This window comes from Manis javanica, chromosome 4, assembly GCF_040802235.1.
Source record: "Manis javanica isolate MJ-LG chromosome 4, MJ_LKY, whole genome shotgun sequence".
Lineage (NCBI taxonomy): Eukaryota > Metazoa > Chordata > Mammalia > Pholidota > Manidae > Manis > Manis javanica.
The window spans coordinates 38,245,782-38,267,444 of record NC_133159.1 but is presented as its reverse complement, the minus strand read 5'-3'; the positions used below and the strand labels follow the sequence as shown (position 1 = coordinate 38,267,444).

The window sequence follows — 21,663 nt, the reverse complement described above, 5'->3', positions numbered from 1 at the left end:
TTTTTACCCATTGTATTCCTTTGATGTCAGCCCTTCTATCCCCTATTCCATTTATTCATTCAGTAAGGATTTCCTCACCGCCTACTATGTGCCAGGCACTGTGCTAGGTGTTAGAGATAAAAAGATTTCAGGTCTTGACTAGTGCTTGGCCCAGTGGGAGAAACAGACACATACAACAAACAATACTGATGAATCAGTGAGATGAGTACCATCAAAATGGAGGGCTGAATGACAATATGAGAAAAAGAGGGTGTAAGCAACTGTACCAAGATGGATTAAGAAAGTCTTTACAGAGGAAGAGGTGCTTATATTGGGCTTACAGTGGGTGATATTAGGAGGATGGGTCAGTAAAAGCAAGTCCTTGGCTGAGGGAATAGCATAAGCAAAGCCTTGGAAGGCACAGATCATAGCACAGTCTAAAAACTGCCACTTTGGCATGGTGAAAACATTGGATGCCTGCTGGCAGACAGTAATAAAAGACAACAGAGATGGAAGCAGGTCATGGAGAATCCAATATGCATATACAGGAGATAATTCCATGTCTCCATGTCTAGCATTAATCTATCCTCTGGACTCTCCATACCCCAAACTAGAGGATCAACGCAGAATGATGGAGTCGTACACTTGTACTGTGGGTAGATCTAGTTTTTATTCTTGGCTCTGCTCCGTCCTAGCTGTGTGATGTTGAGCAGTGTATTCATCTATAAAATAGATATGGAGAGAATGAGACAGTGATGGCAAACAAGTTGGATAGGCTGTTGCTAGTGTTGCCTGAGTCAAAGGAGAGGGGATAGGGAAGCAAAACTCCAGACTGAATCAAAGAGCCACAGAGGCCGTAAACTCATTCCATGTATTTTAATAAAGATTTGGATGCAGATATGGATGTGGGTGAAGGAGCCTGCCCTGTTCTGGGATTTCCCTTCAGACCATGAGATAAAAGCTGGTTTGTCCCAACACCTCCTTGTATGACCCTTGCTCAGCTCTCAAACTGCCCCCCTCCTCCTGCTTTCTGGTTGAGGGGAGCAGTCTATAACAATCAGGCTTCTGTTTGAGGGAGTGAAAGCCTGTAGCAAAGTAATAGCTTGAAAACCCTCTGCCCTTATCCCATTTACATTCCAGTTGGGGCCCAGGTGTTTGAGTATGTGTATTTAAGTGTTTGATTTTTTTTAACTCTTGTTCTCATTCTATATCCTATAAAAAAATGCTTATGCTTATGTTTAACTATATCAATAAAGAGCTTTATTTTTATAGGAAACATGTCATTACATGGGGAACCATGTTTCTTTCACTCAAAAAGCCATGTTTAGGAAGAGTCAACCTTGTTTGTATCAAAATATCATAACCTAAGACCATAAGCCATCTGATTAGCATCATACTTAGTCTGGGGACAAGTGCCTCAGAGGCAGACACCCAACTCAGACTTAAAGCTGATGGCATCACCAATCTCAGGAAACAGCCTCACCATCAGCGCAACCACCCAAGCCAGAAACCTGGGACCCAGTCCAAATTTAGGTCCCAGCACCATCAAACTTGCTTTCGGTAGGCCTCACATCGGTACCATTTTCTTTTCCTCCCCACCCTTGCTTTAATTCAGAACCTTGTCATTTCTCAACTAGTTCTCACTTGGACTGACAAAAGTGTCCCAACTATTCTACATGCCTTTGAATCTTACAACCTCTAACTCTTCCTCATCACAGCTTCCAGAACAATATTTCTACAATGCAAACATAATCATGTTATACTTCCATGAGATACCTCTCTGTATTATTTTCCACTTTGTAGGGAAAGTATTTACTTCATAGTGGCTTGCAAAGTCTTCTATGAGTGGGTCCATGGAAGCCTCTCCCACCTGCTTTTCTTACATTACCCCTCTATTCCCTTCAATTGTGCCAAAAACCTTATAGTTCCCTTAATGTGCTGACTGGTTTTTGGTCTTGGAGCCTTTGCTCACACAGCTCCCTTTGCATAATTGCTTAAAATGGGCTCCTTTCCTTGTCACCCACTTGGGAACACTTTCACGTTACCCAACAGTCCTCTACAAAGTCTTTCCTGACCACCCAATAAAGCAATGGCTCCTTCAGCTGTACCTTCAGCCAGTCTTCAGACACATCTCTTTGGCCACCTGCATGGCTTAGGTACTCTTGCTTGTTTCCTTGTCTGTCTCCCCCGACCACACTGTGGAGAGAGAGAGAGAGGTGGTAAAAGGGGAGCAGAGGAGAGACAGGGCAAGGTGAGAGAGGAGCAGAAGAAAGGGCAGAGGAATAGGGATTGGATCCCTGCCTGCCCCCTTCTTCTCCTCTCCTCTCCCCCAGCCTCCTACATTGAATAAAGCAGATAGGAATCACCTTTTTTTCTCCAAGGTAAAGTACATAATTTCAGCATGAAGATTGCCACCCCTGAACACTTCTTTGAAAAATAGTGATATCTACTCTGCCAAAAAGGAAGACTGCATGAGCATAGGGAAATGACTGAGCTGCTTTTTGCAATAGGTTCTCCCTACAGGGCAATGCTAAAGAAAAGGACCATGCACTCAGGGCTCGGAGGAGATAAGGTGGAAAGGCGGCAAAATCTGTCCTCCGAGGACAAAGGAAGGAGAAAAAATCAAAACACTGCAAATCAGGAGATGAGTTCATTGAAATATGTAAGACTCAGGTCATAATGGGTCCTGAACAATCACCAAATCCATTCTCAAAATAGGGAAATTATAGGGAGAGAGAAAGACTTTCCCAGGTCACAGAGCAGGTTAGTAGGAGAGCCCACATGAGTTCCTGGAGAGAAGTGAGCTAAGATTACTGAGGGCCTGCCATACCCCTAGCTCAGTGGGGTGCTGCTCACATATATTATTACCACTCCTGTCAGCTAACAACCTCCGATAGGAGATGGCTCCAAGCATTCAGGCCACACATTTTTATTGAGTTCCTCATATGTTCCTCGGGGTACCCTAGTTTTATCAGCCTTTGATTTATAATGAAGCAACATTAACTTTTAATCATGAAATTAAAATGTCTCATAGGCTTAAATATTATATCTCAGTCGTCTTAGTTTGCCTTGTCCATGCTGCTCAGTCTGGGCTTCCTGTGGGAGGGGCTGGCTTTTCTGCCTGTATCTACACCCTCTCTTGATGCAGGAGTGAGCTCCTGGGGTGACCCCCAAGGGTGAGGATTAAGCAGAAGCTTTGGAGGGGGTGAGATGTAAATTAGAATCCCATTCAGGCCCTCAACTGATGTGAGATCTTGACAAGCCAGTCTGAGCTGCTTCTGAGAAACTAAAATCATGATCCTATTCACTTCAGTGGACTATTGAGAGAAGCACATATGCTATTTGGCCTGAGAATATTTTATAAATTGTACAAATGTATAAGATGATAGTTATTGTCAGCAGATTTCCTACTGAGCCAGGAAGAAATTTACGTGTATGTAAGCTGCCTTCCCCAAGCCCCTCTCAACTCTGTGCTCCTGTAACACCTAGGCCTCTCTTTCCATCTTCCATTACACTTGGAATTACCTTTAAAATGTCCATCTTCCCTGTGAGGATTTGAACTCAAGCTGGTCCATATACTGGGTGCCAAGCACTGTGCCTACATATAGTATCACCATGTGATTGAAAAGAATATTTTAAGAGTGTATAAACTGCCAGGCATTTTGCTAGGCTCAAACCCCATTTCACTTCGTGACAGTCCTGTGAGGTTAGGATTTTTATCCGATTTTTGAAAGAGGAAATTGAGGCTCAGAGAGCAAAAGTCATGAAGTCTACAGGTCATAAAGTTCACCCATAGCTAAACTGACGCTTGAAGCCAAGTCTACTCCAATACTCCCATGACTAGCCTTCTTCTGTCACCATTACCATTGTCATGGTCAGCAGTGGGATCACCCATCACTGCTCTGGGGAGCAGGCAACAGAGGTCACGAGTTTTCCTGACCTTGGAAAGTCGGTTATGAACTCAAACCTCCTGGTCTCTCTCCCTTTTTCTAGGCAGAGGTACAGGAGGGGTGAAAGCAAAGGAAGGCTCCCTCTTGCCAGTCCAGACCTGGCTTCCTCTGGGTCTTCAGAAAGAGGAGATGCAGAAATGACTCCATTTATATGCAGATCTTACTTTTCACTTCTGAGCCAGATTGTAGGAGGTAAATTGGAAGTAAAAAAATGTGTTTCCTCTGCATCTTGCTGTTGCTGGCACTTCCCCCTCATACCTAAGCATTCTCTCACAAAATGCCTTTGTCCTTAAGTTTATTCTGCTGGGATTTAAGAGGCTGCAGAGGAGAGGCTGGGCTCTTCTGAACAGTTTAGAGATGAAGAGCTTAGCCCTGGGTTGGCAGGAGTGGGTTTGAATCTCAGCTCTGCCACTTGCAAGCTCTTTGCCTCAGTTTCCTCCTCTGACTGTAAGAGTACTTGTAAGAATTATCACAAGACCATACCTAGGAAGCACTCAGTCAGTGTCAGTCACTTTTAATGGTGGTATCATCTACAGCCAGACTGTTTGGTGTCTCCTGCTTACCACTGTGTTATCTGGGGGTTCCTTGAAAGTTACTTAACCTCTCTGTTCAACTGCCTTATTTGTAAATGAAGTTTCTATCTGAGGGGGTTGTGGAAAGATTGATGAGTACCTGACACATAGTAAGTGCTATATTATATAATTATTATCCTCCCGCCAGAGCTCCTCTAGATAATTCAAGGCCCTGAGACTCCTATCACCACACCCCTCACTGCCACTCTCCCTGAGTAGCTGAGTAAGAGGGAGAAAGGCAGGAGATGAAGTGCCCATAGCCCATCCCTGGATTCCCAAGGCTAGCTGCTCAGGTTTTTTGTGTGGTTGTTCCTCTTTTTGTCCCCATTGACTCATCATGTTCTTTTTTTGCGGCAGGAATTTCTGTCTAGCCACATCCAGGGTGTACCTGAAGAGGGCTGCCTTAATTGTGCCACTACAGAGATCTAGACCATACATGATAAAGGACCTTTGCTTTGTTTTGTTTGTTGGATTTCCTCATTTTTTTAAAGAAAGAGTTCTCAATTTTTCAGAAAACTTCTTCCTGCCTTAGGACATGCACCTTGACTTCCATAAATATCTACTTGTAAAAAAAACAACAGGGAGATATTTTAGTTAATAATAAAAAGCATAGACTTGGGGCTTTTTTGCCTGAGGCTCATGGAGAAACAGCTTCCTGGGGCAAATCTCAGCAGGGGAGTTGTCTATTAGTCCTTTAATACACCTTGCTCTTCCCACCTGCCAGCACCATGCCTTTTTGAGAGGCTAAGCCTGATAGGACCAGTCCCCAGATCTCACAGCCCCCCAGCTCCAAGATGAAGGAAACTGCATGGGGCTTTCCTTCCTATGATCAGGGTGATTGCCTTCCCTGACTGTTAGTTCCTGAGAGCACAGCAGGATGCAGGATACAGGCTTGTACCCAAAGGCCTGGGTTTGGGTCCCAGCTCTGCCACTTCTATATAACCCTGGGCAAATTACGTCTGCTGTCTGAGCTTCAGCTCCATCCCCTGTAAGAAGGGAATAATAAAGCAACCCACCCTTCTCAACTTTCCATTATCCCTGCCTAAGCTCCTGTTTCTTTCTCATCTCCAAACCTGAGATAAACCCCTGTGCCCTTCATGGGGTAGATTTCCCTTCACTGGATTGAATATGTGATAAACCCTGAAGGGCTCAGCATCACGTCACAGCACCAAGCTCAGGTTTGAGGTGAAGCAGGGAAGCAGCTCAGAATGGAGCAGAAAAACCCATTTCCTCCCTGGTGTCTAGGAGGAAGCAAACTGCACACTAAATTATGTTGCAAATATGCCCTAAGGTAGTTTTAATTTTATTGGCACTGATTTTAATTTACTCTTTAGGCCCCTGATTGCAGGATGAGCTGTTGGCTGCTGGCAAAGGGACAGCCCTTCATCACTTGGTTTTAATTAAGGTTCTTAAGTTTGGAAGGAAAGAACAGAGATGGCTTTCCCCACTTCTGTTCTCAATCCTAAATTGTAATTAAGGGCCCTGCCATCGTAACACATTCCTTGCTCTGACAAGGCCACAGAAAAGTACCTCATTTGACTGCTGGAAAAAACTTAAGATGCATCTGTTCCTTCATTTGATTCACCCATTCTTCCATCGATTCATGTTCTTCTATTCATTCCTTTGCCAAACCTTTTTTTATGTCCTACTGTATGCCAGGCCTTGCTCTGGTCCTGTGGGTTTAAAAATATCAATAATTCATGGTCCCTGCCCTGAAAGAGCTCACATGCTAGTGAGTGGAAACAAAGCATTATTATGCCATGTGGTAAATGCCATGAAAGACATATGTACCTTAAATTATGAGAACAAAGGAGGCTGTTAACTGATCCTAAGGGATAAAATAAGACTATTTGAATTGAGGTTTTGTACTTGTCAAATGAATAATATTAGTTACTATAACAAGGACTCCCCAAGTCTCAGAGGCTTACTACAGTAAAAGTTCGTCATAGTCTGATGCAGGTCAGATGATTCTCCTGGCCATTGTCCTCCCAGTGCTGATTTAGGAACATAGGCTTCTTCCTTCTTACGATACCATTGCTTTTACTTGTAGCTTCTATGCAAAAGAACAAGATAAAATGTGGTTGACTGTCTGAGTTTTATGGCCAGGCCTAGAAGTGGCAGTTTTCACCACTGCCCACATCCCATTTGATCCCAACCAGATAGCAAGGGAGACTGGGAAATGTCTTTCATGGTTCAGGAAAAGGAAATGGGATTGGTGAGCTTCTACTCAATTTCTGCCCTAAATTTTAAGGTTTTGTCAGATTCAGCCACATAAAGATAAAGTATATTCTAGGCAGAGGAGATATTTATTGTGTGTAAATGTTGAGACAAAAGTCATGAGCAAAGCACTTCCAGGTAGCTCCACATGGCTGGAGTATAGAGCATCAGACTAGAAGTGGCAAGAGGTGAGACTAGGGAACAGACCATACAGTGCCTTTTAAAATATATGAAGAGGCTTAGGCTCTACCTGTGAGCAATGGAGAAGTGTAGAACATTTTGACCAGGGAAGTGACATGAGTTGTTTGCATTCTGAAAGATCACTTGGAAGCAGCAAGGACACCAGGTAAGACCTGTTGTAGTAGAACAAGTGAAAATGATGGGTTGGATCAGACATGGTCCCTGCCCTCAAAGAGCTCATAGGCAGACAGGCACATTTATTAGCTTGCTTAGGTAGATAGTAACAAGTACTGGTATCAGGGCCCAAGCAAGAAGCTGACTGGGGAGGAATGAGGGACTTATTTTATCTGAGGATAAGAAAAAATCATGAAAAGTTTAAGGAAGTCCTTAACTTATGTCCTCTGTCTCATTCAACAATCACTTGTAAAGGTGAGAACATTGAGGTTCAGCAAAGACTTGCCATTTGTGCAAGGTCACAGGTTATGTTAACATTAGAACCAGAGGTAGAAACCCTGCTCTGCCTTCCAGGCTCCATTCCAACTGGGCCAACACAAGTCCATAAAGCCAATTAAGGCACAAATCATAATCAAGATGTCATTGGAATTAGTATTTGTGGTCTTTGGCATTCACAGAAAAGTGCTAGGTATGTGTGATGAAGAAAAAAAACTAAGACCTCAGAGTCAGACCCTATTCAGATAAATTTCCTAGGCCTTTTCTACTCTAGGTCCAGCCCCTAGAATCACAGAGTGGGAAGGGATCTTAGAAACTAGCTATTCCTTTAACTTTGTTGTGGAAGTACTAGATACTGCAGTTGACATAAAAAAGAAATTAGCAGCATAAAAACTGAAAAAGAGATAAAATTACTATGTATCGGTGGTACGATTATAAACGTAGAAAGCACTGTCCCCTTTATTCACGCCCTCTTCCAGTCATCCTTGCCTCCTGCTGTTCGTCAGCCTTGCCAGGTACATGTCTACGCTTCCTTCTCTTCCAGGAAGACTCTTGCACCAGATGAGTGCGCAGCCTCGTACTACTTGAGTGGTAGCCTCGAGACTAACTCTTGTATCCCAAATTCTTCCAAAACCTCTGTTACTTTCTGTTCCCTTACTGTGCTTTATTTGTCACCACAGCTCTAATACCTCCTGACATCTTGTATGTTTATGAAATGATGTGTTTTATTTTCTTTCTCTCCCCATAGAAAGTGAACTCTATGAGACTGAGCTTTCTGTTGCCTTTGTAGCTGTATTCCTAGTGCCCAGAACACTCCCTGGGGCATTCCCCAGTGCCTACCACATTGTCTGACACGTAATAGGTACTCAGTGATTATCTGAATAAGTAAGTAATACTTGAATAAGTAAGAAATTGAAAATCCAAGAAAACCAAATAAGAAATTATCACAAATAATAATAGGATTAGTGAAGTATTTAATGTGCTGAAAATATGTATAGAGATCCACCACTTAGAAAATTTAATGGAAGAGAACATCATATTTATAAGAGCAACTAAAAATATAAACTGCCTTGGTATCAAAAAGAAATGTTCATTGTCTCTATGAAAACAAAGACATAAACGTTTAAAACTTCCTTCTGTACCCAGAGGAAAACTTGAATGAATGGAAAGTGAAAATCTATTCTTGGATTGGAAGGCTCAAAGTCACAAGAAGAGTCAGTTCTTCCTACATTAATATGAAAATCTAATACAATTATATTACAAATGCTGAAAATATTGACAGGGTTTTGAGGAGGAAGGATAGCTAAACAAGCTAATTATGAAAGTCATATAGAAAAAATAGACAAGAAAATAAAGGCAAATTTGGGAAAAGAGGCTTAATGAGGTGATACTAGCCCTCTAAATATTAAAATGAACTTCAAACTTAACATAATTAAGACTGCATAGTACTGACACATGAATAGACAAATGATTAGAACAGAATAGTAAGTCCAAAAGTAAATCCAAATACATAGAAAAAATTTATATAGTAAAGGTGGCTTTTCAAGTCAGTGGGAAAAAGATGCACAATTTGGTAAATGATGTGGGACAATAAAGTTTAATCCTTACCTCACACCCTACACCCATTTAAATTAAAATTGAAATGAAATATTTAGACATAAAAAAATTATAAAACTAATAGAAGAAACATTGAAAGAATTCAACCAAGAAAGCACAAAAGAAAAGATCAACATATCTGTGTAAAAAATTAGCATTTAAAAATTTCTGTATGGAAAAAAGTAGTAGCAGAAGTGAAGTAAAAAGACAATGACAAACTGAGAAAAATATTTTCATGCTACACCTAAAGGCCAACAATCCAAGTTTTTAAGATAGGCAAAGGAAATGAACAGTTAACCCAAGAAAAGAAAGTGCAAATAGTCCTTAAGCATATAAAAAGTTACTTAACCATATTATAATACTAAGAGAAATTCAGATTAAAACTAATCTTACATATTGTTTTTCACCCATCAAACTGACAAATCTCAAAAAGTTTTGATTCCACTCATGTCTTTAAGGTAATTGAGAAAGAGACATTGTAACACATTGCTGGGAGTTTATGTTGGTCCTTTAAGGAGGTCAGCCTGTCTATATTGATCAGAATTGCAAATGCACAGAGGACCCAGAAATTCTAATTTCAGGAATTATACTACATATGATTGTATAATATGTGTGAAACAGTGTACATGCAGAGTCAATCATTAAGATACTGTTTTATAACAGGAAAAGATTGGAAATAAATGTCCATCAATAGGGGACTAGTTAGTTTGTATATGGCTGTTAGAAAGAATGAGGTAGCTTTTTATGTACTGGGAAAAAAGTTACCTCCAAGACACGTTAAGAAACAAAGCAGATCTGAGCAGTGCGTTTTGTGAGCTGCCACCTGTGTGTGTTGGGAGGAAGCGGAAGGGATGTTTACTTGTTTGTGCAGAAACCGCCTCTGGAGGGCTGCCTGAGAACTGAAAGAACCTCAGTTGCCTCAGGAGAGTGGACCTGGTGCCAGGGGCGGAAGGGAGCTTTTTCACAGTGAATACTTTCATGTCTTTCTGATTTTCAAACCATATAAACCAATCAGTATAACTCACCTGCTGGTTATTTAAAGTGAAATCATATTGGGTGCCAGATGTCAGGATGGGGCAGTGGAAACCACTCCAGAATAGTTTTCAGAAAAGCCAGGTTCTGGTTCTTGCTCCTTAATGAGCCTGCTGACCGGCCTTAATGAAGCAATGTCCCACTCAGGGCTGATCCAGGGAAGGTCAGAGAAGCTGGTTTTCAAGGCCCTCTCTAGCTCCAACATCGAGAGATATATAAATTGCAGTTTTCCTTGCACATTTCTTCAGGCATCTCTCTTGCCTCTGCAGCTCATCAGAAGCTCAGAGGAAAAGACAGACAATTGAAGAAAATAAAATTGCAGAGATGACTTGTATAGGGCTCCTGTGGAATCATTGTGTATTCCACCTCCAAAGCTGAAAATGAGGAGGTTAATATCACACAGAGCAGTGCGTCTTGTCTCTCTCAAAAGACAGCTTATGCCTCCCAGAGAACTGCGAGCTTGGCAAGACGTGATTTTTCATTCCAACGCTGAGGCAAATGAAATGACAGTCATCAGGCCCACATTCCAAAAAGCAACACGGTTTTCATTTGGTTTGAACGTCATTTGATAGTGTCCCAAGGAGGGAGAATCCCTGTAAGCATGGACTTTGCTTCTTCTCCAGGACCACAGGCGGAAAGGGGATGGCAAGGTGGCCAGATTTTGCTTTGGCTGCTCCTGGTGTTGGCCGTGGGTGGTGATCAGTTAGCTTGCTGGGAGTCAGGGGACCTGGGTTTCAGTCCCACTTTTGCCATGAGCTTGGACAAGTCCCTTCCCTATCTGGGGTCTCTGTTACTCTCAGAAGGGATTAATAGATATAAATTTGGATGATATGTAGGAAGAGGAGATCAGATTTGAGGGACGTTGACGATGTAAGGGCCTAAAAGTTCCCCAACTCCTGCCAGTCCATTGTGATGCCCACAGTTATCTCTGGAGTTATTTATTAAGTTTCTCTGCATAAAGCTAATGAGCATCTTTCCCATACAGACACTGCACTCTTTACAGACAGAGACCCTGCCTTCAGGGAGCTCGTAGATGTAATTGTTAGTAAGTAACACCATATCAAGCTAGAGAATGCCTTCAATATGTGTAAGTAGAAAGCAGGGCAGTACTGTGGGGAGTAGGTATGGTATCATGAAATGAGAGTAAATAAAAGAATAAAAGAATTAACTAAGGTGTTACACATAAAGCACCCAGAATGGTGCCTGACATGCATTAAATATGTAGTAAGTGATAGTAATTATAATCGCACTATTTGAGTCCCACTACAACTTTCTGAGGTTGGAATTTAACATACCTACTTTTCAAATAAGAAAGCTGAGGCTCCAAGTGGGACTGTGATTAACCCCATATTCCTCAGCTAGAAATGGCCCAGTAGGGGCAAAACCCTAAGCAGACCAATGTACATAAAATGGTGTTACCTGAAGGTATTTCTCATTAATTAGAGAAACAAATTTTGCTAATGCCTTTAGTGTGAATGTAGTAACTATTCTGGGTAAGTAACAAAAATGAGATGTTAATGGTAGTGGGCCCAGACCCTGATGTCAGATGGGTGTTAAAAGTAAAGAAAAATTGATCCTTACTGCTCTCTACCCTCCAACCCCATTGAATTTGGTTGCTAAATCTGCTGACTCATAAGGTCAGCTCTAAAGGAAGCTCACGTGCATGCATATGCGCGTGCATGCATGTGTGTGTGAGCATGAGTGCTTAGTGTCTGGTCCCTGTAAGGCACATTCTGTGGCCTTAGACTGGTCATTTGTTATCCTTTCTCTCAACAGAAAACAAGTCTGGAGTTTTACATTGACATCCACGCCCACTCCACCATGATGAATGGCTTCATGTACGGCAACATCTTCGAAGATGAGGAGAGGTTCCAGAGGCAGGCTGTTTTCCCCAAGCTCCTCTGCCAGAACGCTGAGGACTTCTCCTATGTACGCCAGGAATTCTCTCGGCCAGCGCCTGCTCCCCACTCCCTCCTACGGCCTCTCACTCTTTCTCCTCATTCAGTTCAGTTTGATTTAACATTTACCAACACCTACTCTGTGCCAGGTCTTGCGTGAGTGATAGAGGTGAACAGGCTATGCCCATGCCCTCTGCCCAGCTCATCACCAGTCAGGAGGAAGACTCTAGAAAGGTAGCAGTGGATCTGTCTGAAGAGCTCACATTTGGTTAGTTGGTCTGACTCCGGCATTAACAAGGGGAGAGACTTGCTGCATACCCACCATTTGCCAGATCCCACCCCAGGGTCTTCTTGCACCTACCTCAGTTCTTTTAGTAAGAGCCAAACATATCTGCTGAATGGGATCATATACTCACCATTCTCTTCCTCCATTACCCTTTCTGGGCCTCAGTTTCTTTGTCAGCAATTTGCAGGTGATGATTTTCTGCCCTGTGTGCATCATAGCTTCCTGGGAGGACAAATGCAGTAATAGATATGAAAGTACTTTGCAGGCAGTAAAGACCTCAGCAGACTCCAGAGACTGTGGTTGTTAGTACCCACCTCACAAGCCGAGGAGGACTGGAGAGGCTGTGGACTGGCAGTTAGAATAATTTGCAGCAAAAAGCAATATTGGAAAGGGCAGGGAGAGAAGATAAGGGGGAATCAGCATGTGATGTGGAGACATGGGAGAGAGTTTTGTACATTTTCCTTTGTTTTGATACTAAATCTCTGAGGCCTGTTATTTCCATGTGGCCAGAGGGGGAGAGGCCCACAAAGGTCATAGCAATTTTTGAAGTTGATGAGCTGAAAACTTGCCTGCCCATTGCTTCAGGCCTGGACATTAGTGGAGATGATGAATTTCTCCATAAGGTAAGATGCACTTTGAATCCCCAAAGTTTTGAATGCCAGGCCAGGAAAGGAGCTGGGATAATATTTAGGCTAGTTCCCTTTCACACCCAGGAGAATCCCATATCTAAGAGAAGCTGAGTCATCTACAGCAGTCACCCAGACCTTGGTGGTAGAATCAGAATTGGTAGGTCCCCATTTGTAGCTCCGAGATAAAAACAACCATGCTTTTTTCTATAGGAATCTCTATAGGATGACCAGCCCTTCTCTTTTTGAAACCACTCCAATTTCAGAGCAGACTGTAGGCTCCTGGATCCAGGTTCCGTGGGAGACTGGGCCCCAGGCCCCAGAGACCCTCATGGGGGTGAGGTTTCCAAGGCCTACAAAAGGGGCATAGTCTGGGAGCTTTACTTCTGGCCTTGATGATGGTGTTCCTGCATTTCAGCCCCACTAAGAACTCAGGGCCAGGGTCAAGATCATGTGTCCTAATATAGTCTTTGTCTCCCCTCTCCTCTGATGCTCAGTACGTAACTCTAAAATGAGAGTTGGATTTTGCTACATGAATTCAAGGGTACTTTCAGATCTGACTTCTAATTTTCTGATCCTTTTCTTTACCTCAAAATGCACACACACACACACACACACAGAATTTCTCTTTCTTTAAATGTCTTTATATATATCTGTCTCATTTTGCTGTTTTCTTTATACCTTTTCCCCTCCCTCTTTTTCTTCTTTTATACACTGCTGAACAAGCATACATTCTCTTATTAAAACTCAGTCTCCTGTGGTACATATATGCAATGGAATATTACTCAGCCAGAAAGAAGAGAAAGAATGAAATCTTGCCATTTGCAGCCACATGGATGGACCTAGAGGGTATTGTGATAAGCAAAATAAGTCAGAGAGGGAAAGACAAATACCATGATTTCACTTATACATGGAATGTACAAAAGCAAAACAAATGAATGAACCAACAAAAAAATAGAAATAGATTCATAACACAAAGAACAGACTGGTGGTTCCCAGAGAGGAGGAGGCTGGGAGGATGGGCAAAATAGGTAATGGGGAGAAAGAGGGACAAACTTCCAATTATAAAATAAAGAAGTCATGGGGATGACAAGTACAGCATAGAGAATATAGTCAATAATACTGTAATATCTCTATATGGTGATAGGTGGTAAATACAATTACCATGGTGAGCATTTTGAAATGTACATTAATGTTGAATTCACTACATTGCACACCAGAAATGAATACAGTATGTCCACTATACTTCCATTAGAAAGGAAGATTTAAGAAAAACCCACAGTCTCTTCATTTATTCAGATCTCCATGGGCTAGCATACAACACCTGTCTAACCTCAAGTGAACTGACCCTCACTATTCTGTGAAAGAGACGCCATCACTTCCACTTTACAGATGAGGAAATTGAGGCTTAAACAAATAAGGCAAGTTGCCTAACAGCTCGCATATTTCCAAACAGAGGACCCAGACAGTGGATGCACTTTGAATCCCCAAAGTTTTGAATGCCAGGCCAGGAAAGGAGCTGGGATAATATTTAGGCTAGTTCCCTTTCACACCCAGGAGAATCCCATATCTAAGAGAAGCTGAGTCATCTACAGCAGTCACCCAGACCTTGGTGGTAGAATCAGAATTGGTAGGTCCCCATTTGTAGCTCCGAGATAAAAACAACCATGCTCCCTACTCTTTGGTGAGGCAGGACATGAGTTCAGCTGTCCCTGACGGAGAGTTGTGAGGGAGTGTTGGGGCACCTGGAACCATGAAGTCCTGGGTTCAAATCAGAAATGTAGCGCTTACTTGCTCCACTTCTGTGAGCTTCAGTGTCCTCACCTTAGTGGGCAAAATCCCAATACCTTCTTCAAGGGGTTGTTTGGAAGCCTAAATGAGATACTACGTGGGAAACAGTATCATGAAATTGAAAGCACTGCTCAAATTTAATTCAGATTTGAGTTCTTATTATCATCATAATATAATTGTTCTCTGTCTACTTTTCCTTGCTCCATCTGCCCCCATTCAAATTTCCACAAGTATTTGTTAAATGGCAGTTACTGTACCCTAAGAACTCTGTTGAAAATGCTTTCATTAATTATGTTTATTTAATCTGTCCCCATAATAATCTTGTGATGTGGGATTAATATTCTACTTTTCAGATGAGGATGCTGAGACCCAGAGGTATTGTAAGATTTGCTCAAGGTGCAGTGGCCCGTCGGTACCCAGCCCTGATTCTGTCCTCCGTGCTTACTCTTTCACAGTCCAGCACATCCTTCAACCGGGATGCCGTGAAGGCTGGAACTGGCCGTCGCTTCCTTGGTGGGCTCCTGGACCACACTTCCTACTGCTATACCCTAGAAGTCTCCTTCTACAGCTACATCATCGGGGGCACCACAGCTGCTGTGCCCTACACTGAGGAAGCCTGTATCCTTGGCAGGTCCCTCCAGCCCTGGGCCAGCCTGCGTCCAGCTGAGATTCGGGTCTACTAGACAGGTCAGGAACATGGTCTCTGGCTCAGGTAAGGCATGAGACTCTGAGGTGAGGCTGGAGGTGGCTGCTTCTGCTGGTGGCATCTTTGGATGGTCCTCTTTGCCTCTTGTCCTTCTGATGTACACTCCCTCCCAATGGCCTCTGCCTTACCTTATGTTGCTCCCATCTCCCCTCTGCTCCCTCATGAGGCTATGGGTCTTCTGCCATCTGAGGTGTGTAAGTACGCAGGCTGGCTGACCAGCCCCGAGGCTTGAGGAAGACCTTGCTGGTCTTGACCCCTCCTTCCTACCTGAGCACGTAAAACTACGTTTGCTCTTCTCATCTTCCTTTTTCTGTATGCTTGTTCCCTCACTTTCTCTTCTCTCTGCTCACTGTTTTCTCCTTTCACTTGTTTTTATTCTCTCTTTGCCCCCTCTCCTTCTCTCCCTCCCTCCCTCCTGTCTTATCTCTTCTTCCCATCCTCTTTTCCTCCCTCTCTCTGCCTCATTCCCATCCTCCCTCTTAGCCTGTGCACATCTTTATCTCTGCCGTTGCATTTCCTTCCCCAAATTGATTTTCCTCTTAGCTTCCTCATAAACTTTCTCCAACCCCCGCCCCTCAGGTTTGTCATAAAGAAGTTAGAGTTAACTTTCTAACCTGCTTGAATTTTTAGGCATTATTCAATTACTCTGGTTTCTTGAGCATTGATTTTAATTTCAAGGTCACTGCAGAAGGATTGTGGCAGTTTCTGTTTTCCTTTATCCTTTTGTTTTCAGATTGACCCATTTCTCATTTCCTAACAATTTTCCCAGAGAAAGGATCACAGTTGACAGAAGAAAGGAAAAGGATGATATTTTTTCTTTATATATACAGATTCTCTCTCCCCAGAAGTGGAAGTGCCCCTTTTAGATTTTTATCCAGCCCTTGGTGAGTGTTTGTGCAGTTCCTGTCATGCTCTGTGCAGGAAAACGTCCTTTCAGGTCAGGATGACTTATCATGACTTCAGTCTATCCAGTCAATTACAGCCTAGTGGCTTGAGGGGGCATCCAGTTACCTAGCTGGGAACATGGAAGGCAGAGCAATGGCCCAGAGGGAGGATGAGCAATAGGTAGGCCGGGTGTTAGCTCAGTGTTCCATCCAGCAGAACACTGGAGAGATACTGGTAAGGATGAAGTCCCTTCCCTGAGGTCACCAAGACGTCACCAAGCAAGGTCAAGGGAGTAAGCTCTGCTGTGAAACAGAGGACCCTTGGTTTCCAAAGTCCTGGCCATCTCTGCATGCCACACTGCCCCTCCCCCCTCCCCAACATGACCACACACACACACAACACACACAAATGACAATATGTGGCTCCTGACACCTCTAAGATCTGCTGAATACTGTAATACATACAGAGGTCACATTCCACGCTGTACCTGCTTTGCTCTCCCCTGATATCATAGCAGAGGAGATAGGCAGAGTTGCCTGGAAAAAGAGTTTGAGCATGTGTACCGAAGGGGATTCCACAACCCTTATTCGCAGTGAGATGCAGTTCCCTCCAGACTCCTCCACTTCGTTTGTGGCTGGTTTCTGATGTCAAGTTCGATGGGTTTTCCTTCCCTTTGACAGCACCTCTGACATTCTTTTGGTTGGAAGTAAAGGTGTTCTTCGTAGAATGCCCCTCCTTCGGCCCAGGCCGAGAGTTTCCTCCCTCAACACCCAGTCCTCATTCATCAAAAGTAAACATGCCGTTAGTACATGCCAGGAATCCTGCTAGGCACCCCGTGTGGAATACTGAAGGCCTGGTCCCTGACTCACAGAGCTTTCAGTCTACTCAGGAGACAGAAAATGAGAAAAGTGATTATAATATTAGAGGTGGGTTCTTTGGTGGAGGAAGGAACCATAAGAAACTTCCATTTAAATATTGAATGTCTGCCATAGCAAGATAAAGTTCTAGGCACAGTGAATGTAGCACAAAAATGTCTCTACCTGGGGGTGGAAGGAGACTCAAACACAATTTGGGAAGGTCAGGGAAGGATTCCCAGGGGAACTGACATCTAAGGTGAGTTTTTTGAGACTGAGTAGAAATTAGTCGGATCAGGTTAGGGTGGGTGTTGGAGGGAGGACTTCACAGCCAGAGGGGAGGAGGCAGGTGTGCTGCGCCAGCTGTGAGTGGTCCGGATGCCTGAAGGACTTCAGATGCAAGGGACGAGACTACAAAAGCAGGCTGTAAGAAATCTGAACTTGAATATGTAAACAATGGAAAGCAATAGAAGGCTTTTAAATCACGGTGGAGAGCCACTCTGGCCACAGTGGGAAGAACAATTTGGAGGGGCCAAGACTACAGGAAGGGACATGCCTTAGGAGGCAGCTGTGACACTCTGGGTGGGAGATGATTTAGGCCTAGAGTGGGTGGTGCCATGGGGTATTTGGAATGTGGAACCAAGAAGACTTCTTAAGTGACTGGCTGGGGTGCCAGTGGGGAGCAGGAGCTAGTGATTGGAGGAAGTTAAAAGTGAACAGTGCAGTTGTGCTCCACCTGAGCAGGCCGAAGTGCAGCGGGAGCCTCCCCACCTTGTTTTGCCATCCAGAGGATGAGCAGAGGAACCTGGAATTGCACCAGGGAAGCTCAGGCCAATTCAGTACACATGACAGTGATTTAACCTGGTTCTTTTTTGAAATGCACTTTTTAAAACACTCATCTCATAACAGAGGGAGGGAGACTTCAGGCAGACAGCTTGTGTTCTTTGTTGGCTGCTGGCTCCATGTCCTAATCAGAAGAAGAAATTACATGGTGTGATGGGAATGGCGATATGGTCTGGGAGGAAGTGTCCTCCAGAGAGGGAGTCAGGAGACGTGGATTCTGATGATAGCACCAGTGTCATCCCAAAGAGCGCCCTTCAGCAGGTCCTCTAGCCTCCCCGAGGTGGGTTTCATCAGCTTCACACATGGACTATGAGCCTTCCCGCTTTTCTAACCCCTGCTATGGGAATTAGACACTCTTGCAGTGGTACAGTTTAAAGCACGGAGAGCACACTTTCACTTCAGGCAAATCTGGGTTTGAATCCTGGCTCAGCCACTTACTAGATGTGTCACCTTGTGCAAGGTACACAACCTCACTGTCCTAATCTGTAGCAGCAGGACGTAATGATACCTAACCTCACAGAGTGACAGTGAGGTTTAATGTAATAATGTACTTGAGTATGTACTGTGAGCTTTAAATATTAAGTGACTCTCAGTTAAAACATTGAAAAGGTTTATGTGACTGTGAGTGAGGACCGACATTTATGATAAAGAAGGTAGTCATGGCCATTAGAGCAGGAGACCAGTGCTGTGTTGGCTGGTTCGGGGGACACAGGTCCTCTGTGGCCTCACCACGATTAAGGTTCTTGACCTCAGAATGTCAAGTGGCTCAAATAGTGGGGTGTGTAGTTGCTGTGTCGGGGTTTTTTACATCTGTCATCCAAAGTACCCTTTTCCCAGCATCAGGGAGGTAGATGGAGGCCAATTGGTCACCCAGAGGATGCTGGCTGAGAGCAGGACCAGGGAGGGGCTAGGGGAGGCAGAGAATCCTGAGAATATTTCACCCAGGCCCACCGTGATGTCATCAGCCTATCTACCAGAATATACATGTCTGTCCATCTTACTTTTCTCCCTGATAAAGGACCAGCCAAACGAACCTTACCAGGGTCTTGCTTCCTGACTTCTCTTCACCACATCAGGGAAATAACAGCAATGCATACAGTCACTGATGCTTCCCTAGCTGTGTGACTTTGGGCTGGTTATCTCACCTCCCTGAGCCTGTTTCCCCACTGGTAAAATAAAAATAATAATACTCACTTTGCCCAGTTATTGGGAGAGTGAAATGATGTAATATAATATAGCTCCAGTTCCCTGGCACTGCCAGCCAACCTGTCAGAGCTGTGGAATGAAATTACATGTGGTCTTGATCTCCACTCTGCTGCCTTCCAGCTCTGATATTCTAATCTTTTTCTGATTCTAAAATCTAAAATTTTTAAATTCCATGCTTATAGATGAACTTATGATATTAAGAATCCACAATTCTGTTATTTGGTGACTCTTAAGACTGAGTGGTTCCATGAGCATAAGAGTTTCAGTCCATTAGGAGAAATCAGTATAAAGTGTTCTGGGTAACTACTCAGGCCAAGCCAATAGGTACTTTTATTCTTTTAGTTAAGGGGTTCTTAATTGAGGGTTTTATGGATGGGCTTCAGGAAGAATCTATGAGCTATCTAAAATTGATGCAAAGCTACGAGGAAAGATGTGGAGCGAGTTCTCTTGGAGGAAGACTCATAACTTTCAATAGTATCTAAAAGGGGGACATCCCCAGAGGTTTCTTCCCTGGCTGGCGGTCTCTGTCCATGCCATGGCAGAGTCCTGGGTGTGAATTCTGCTTTGCATCCTTCTAGCTGAGGGCCCTAACCCATTTATGTGGCGACTCTGTACCTTGGTTTCTTCATCTATGAAGTGAGGATAACAATTGCCTACCTTACGGGATTGTTTTGGTGGTCACATGGTAGAATGTAGATAAATCACAGTGCGCACACTCAGGGCCATTAAATATTAGTTCCCTTGCCTTTCCTTCCTGTGGTTTGTTGTTTTTGTTGTGATGGTGGAAAGATAAATTCCTGAGAATTTTGGACCATTCTTCAGCAAACCCTATTTACAATTTACTGGCCTGCCAAGTAATAAATATGCTCCCTTCAAACGATTTAAAAAAAAAGAAAAGAATGAGAGAGAAAGGCTAAACTGGAATCATAAAATAACCCAGAGCTTCTCTGGCCTTTGTTTATGGTCTGGTTATAAGCCAAAAGGAAATAGCTGTTTGACATAATGGATGAGGAAAACATTGGGAACAGAGGCCTTGGGTCCTGGGCAGACTGGTTTCCACACAAGCTTATTGCTGTGGACGTCTTGAAGTCAGAAAATTTTGGCTCTAGGTGAAGGGAATGGCTGGTATGGCCAAGAGAAGATGCAGAGATTTAGAATTCAGTTTATTAGCTTGGTCTTAATTCAGAGCCTAATATGCTCCTTGCACTGGGTCCTCTGAAATGTACTATGGACATTGAAAATATAATTTATTTATTTAGTCATCCATCCAACAAGACTCATTAGGTACTAGAAACAGATGAATAAGGCATGGCTCCTTCCTTCAAGAAGGAGAGTTTTAAGAGGAGGGAGAAAGGTAGAGATGGCAACAGTGCAGAAGGATAAATACCCTGGCGGAGGGAAGCCCTGGTCGGGAAAGACTCAAGAGTCATCTAACCCTGCAGAAGCAGTGGGAAGGGAGAGAAAGGAGAGACTTCCTGGAGAAGAGAAACCAGGGCTTAGACCTCCAGGATGAATGGGATGCAGGCAGGAGAAGGAGTGGAGCAGCGTTCCTGGCCGAGGGAGACGTGCAGGAGAGAGCCCAGATGCCAGAGACAGGATGTGCGTTCACAATGTTGGAGGGTGGTCAGAGCTGTGCCTGGGGCAGCGGGTGATAAATAATTATAGGCAGAGCCAGACCATAAAGGGAAGCAGACTGATTTGTGAACTATGTAACAGGTACATTGAACAAGCAGTACTCACAGGGTACAATTACAAAATATTTTTGTCTCCCATTGACCCTAAAGATAGGTGGATATAGATTATCAATATAGATCTAGACATATGAAAGCTCTGGCGGGCTCCATGACTTTCCAATCACTCTCAGGAAATTAAAAAGTTTTCTAATTAATTCTAGTCACAGAACAGTCTCAGTTCAGCAATGACTACTTCCAGTCCAGTCAAAACCATCAAACCTCTTTAAAGGAGAAACCTCCCCATCCTCTAGCTCAGGGCTGTCTCAAGCAGCTTGCTTGAACTGACTTCTGTTTCTCTGACTGGAGTCCCAGCCTTTTCTCCCATCTGGCTAATCCCAGATATCTCCCCTCCAAGGTTGAGCAAGATAAGGAAGATGAGGAAAGGGGTAGGAAATGTCTTAGGTGACATACTCTCATGAGATGGCGTGGGCGATCCCTTGTAAGCATTGTCAGACCCACATCCCCCAGTGCTGGAGATCTGTTGATGTGGGCAAGTGCATCTGCTCAGGCCAGTTGTCCATGGCCTTCTGTCCCTAGTGACCTGGTGGTTTACCTCTGTTGGGGCACTACGCCCTTCCAGTGGTCCTCTGCTCTGCAGGAGAGCTAAAGGTTGCAAAACTAGTTTTCTGGTTTTCTGCTTCAAGTCCTGTATGGTGGGTTCATACCTCACTTTGAAATATGGTATCTATAGACTTGAGATCTCAACTAAAACCAAGACTGTGTTCTATTTCACTAACATGTGCTTATATCTAACAGGTAGGATTGAGTGTTTTTTGATGATTGCTTGAGTGTGGAAGTAAAAGAAGAAATCAAGGAATGTGCCCATTTTCCTGACTTGAACAACATGGTGGATGATAAG

General features: G+C 43.6%; 1 protein-coding gene across 3 annotated transcripts in view; it reads left to right on the top strand.

Moving 5' to 3' along the window:
* AGBL4 (AGBL carboxypeptidase 4) overlaps positions 1 to 21,663 on the top strand; it is a 1,242,012-nt gene that overhangs the window by 1,181,165 nt on the left and 39,184 nt on the right. For all 3 annotated transcript variants that reach the window (XM_037021907.2, XM_073233900.1, XM_037021908.2), the window contains 2 exons: positions 11,753 to 11,905; positions 15,033 to 15,195. In XM_037021907.2, coding sequence (XP_036877802.2) covers positions 11,753 to 11,905; positions 15,033 to 15,195 — 316 coding nt within the window. The remainder of the gene's footprint in view (positions 1 to 11,752; positions 11,906 to 15,032; positions 15,196 to 21,663) is intronic.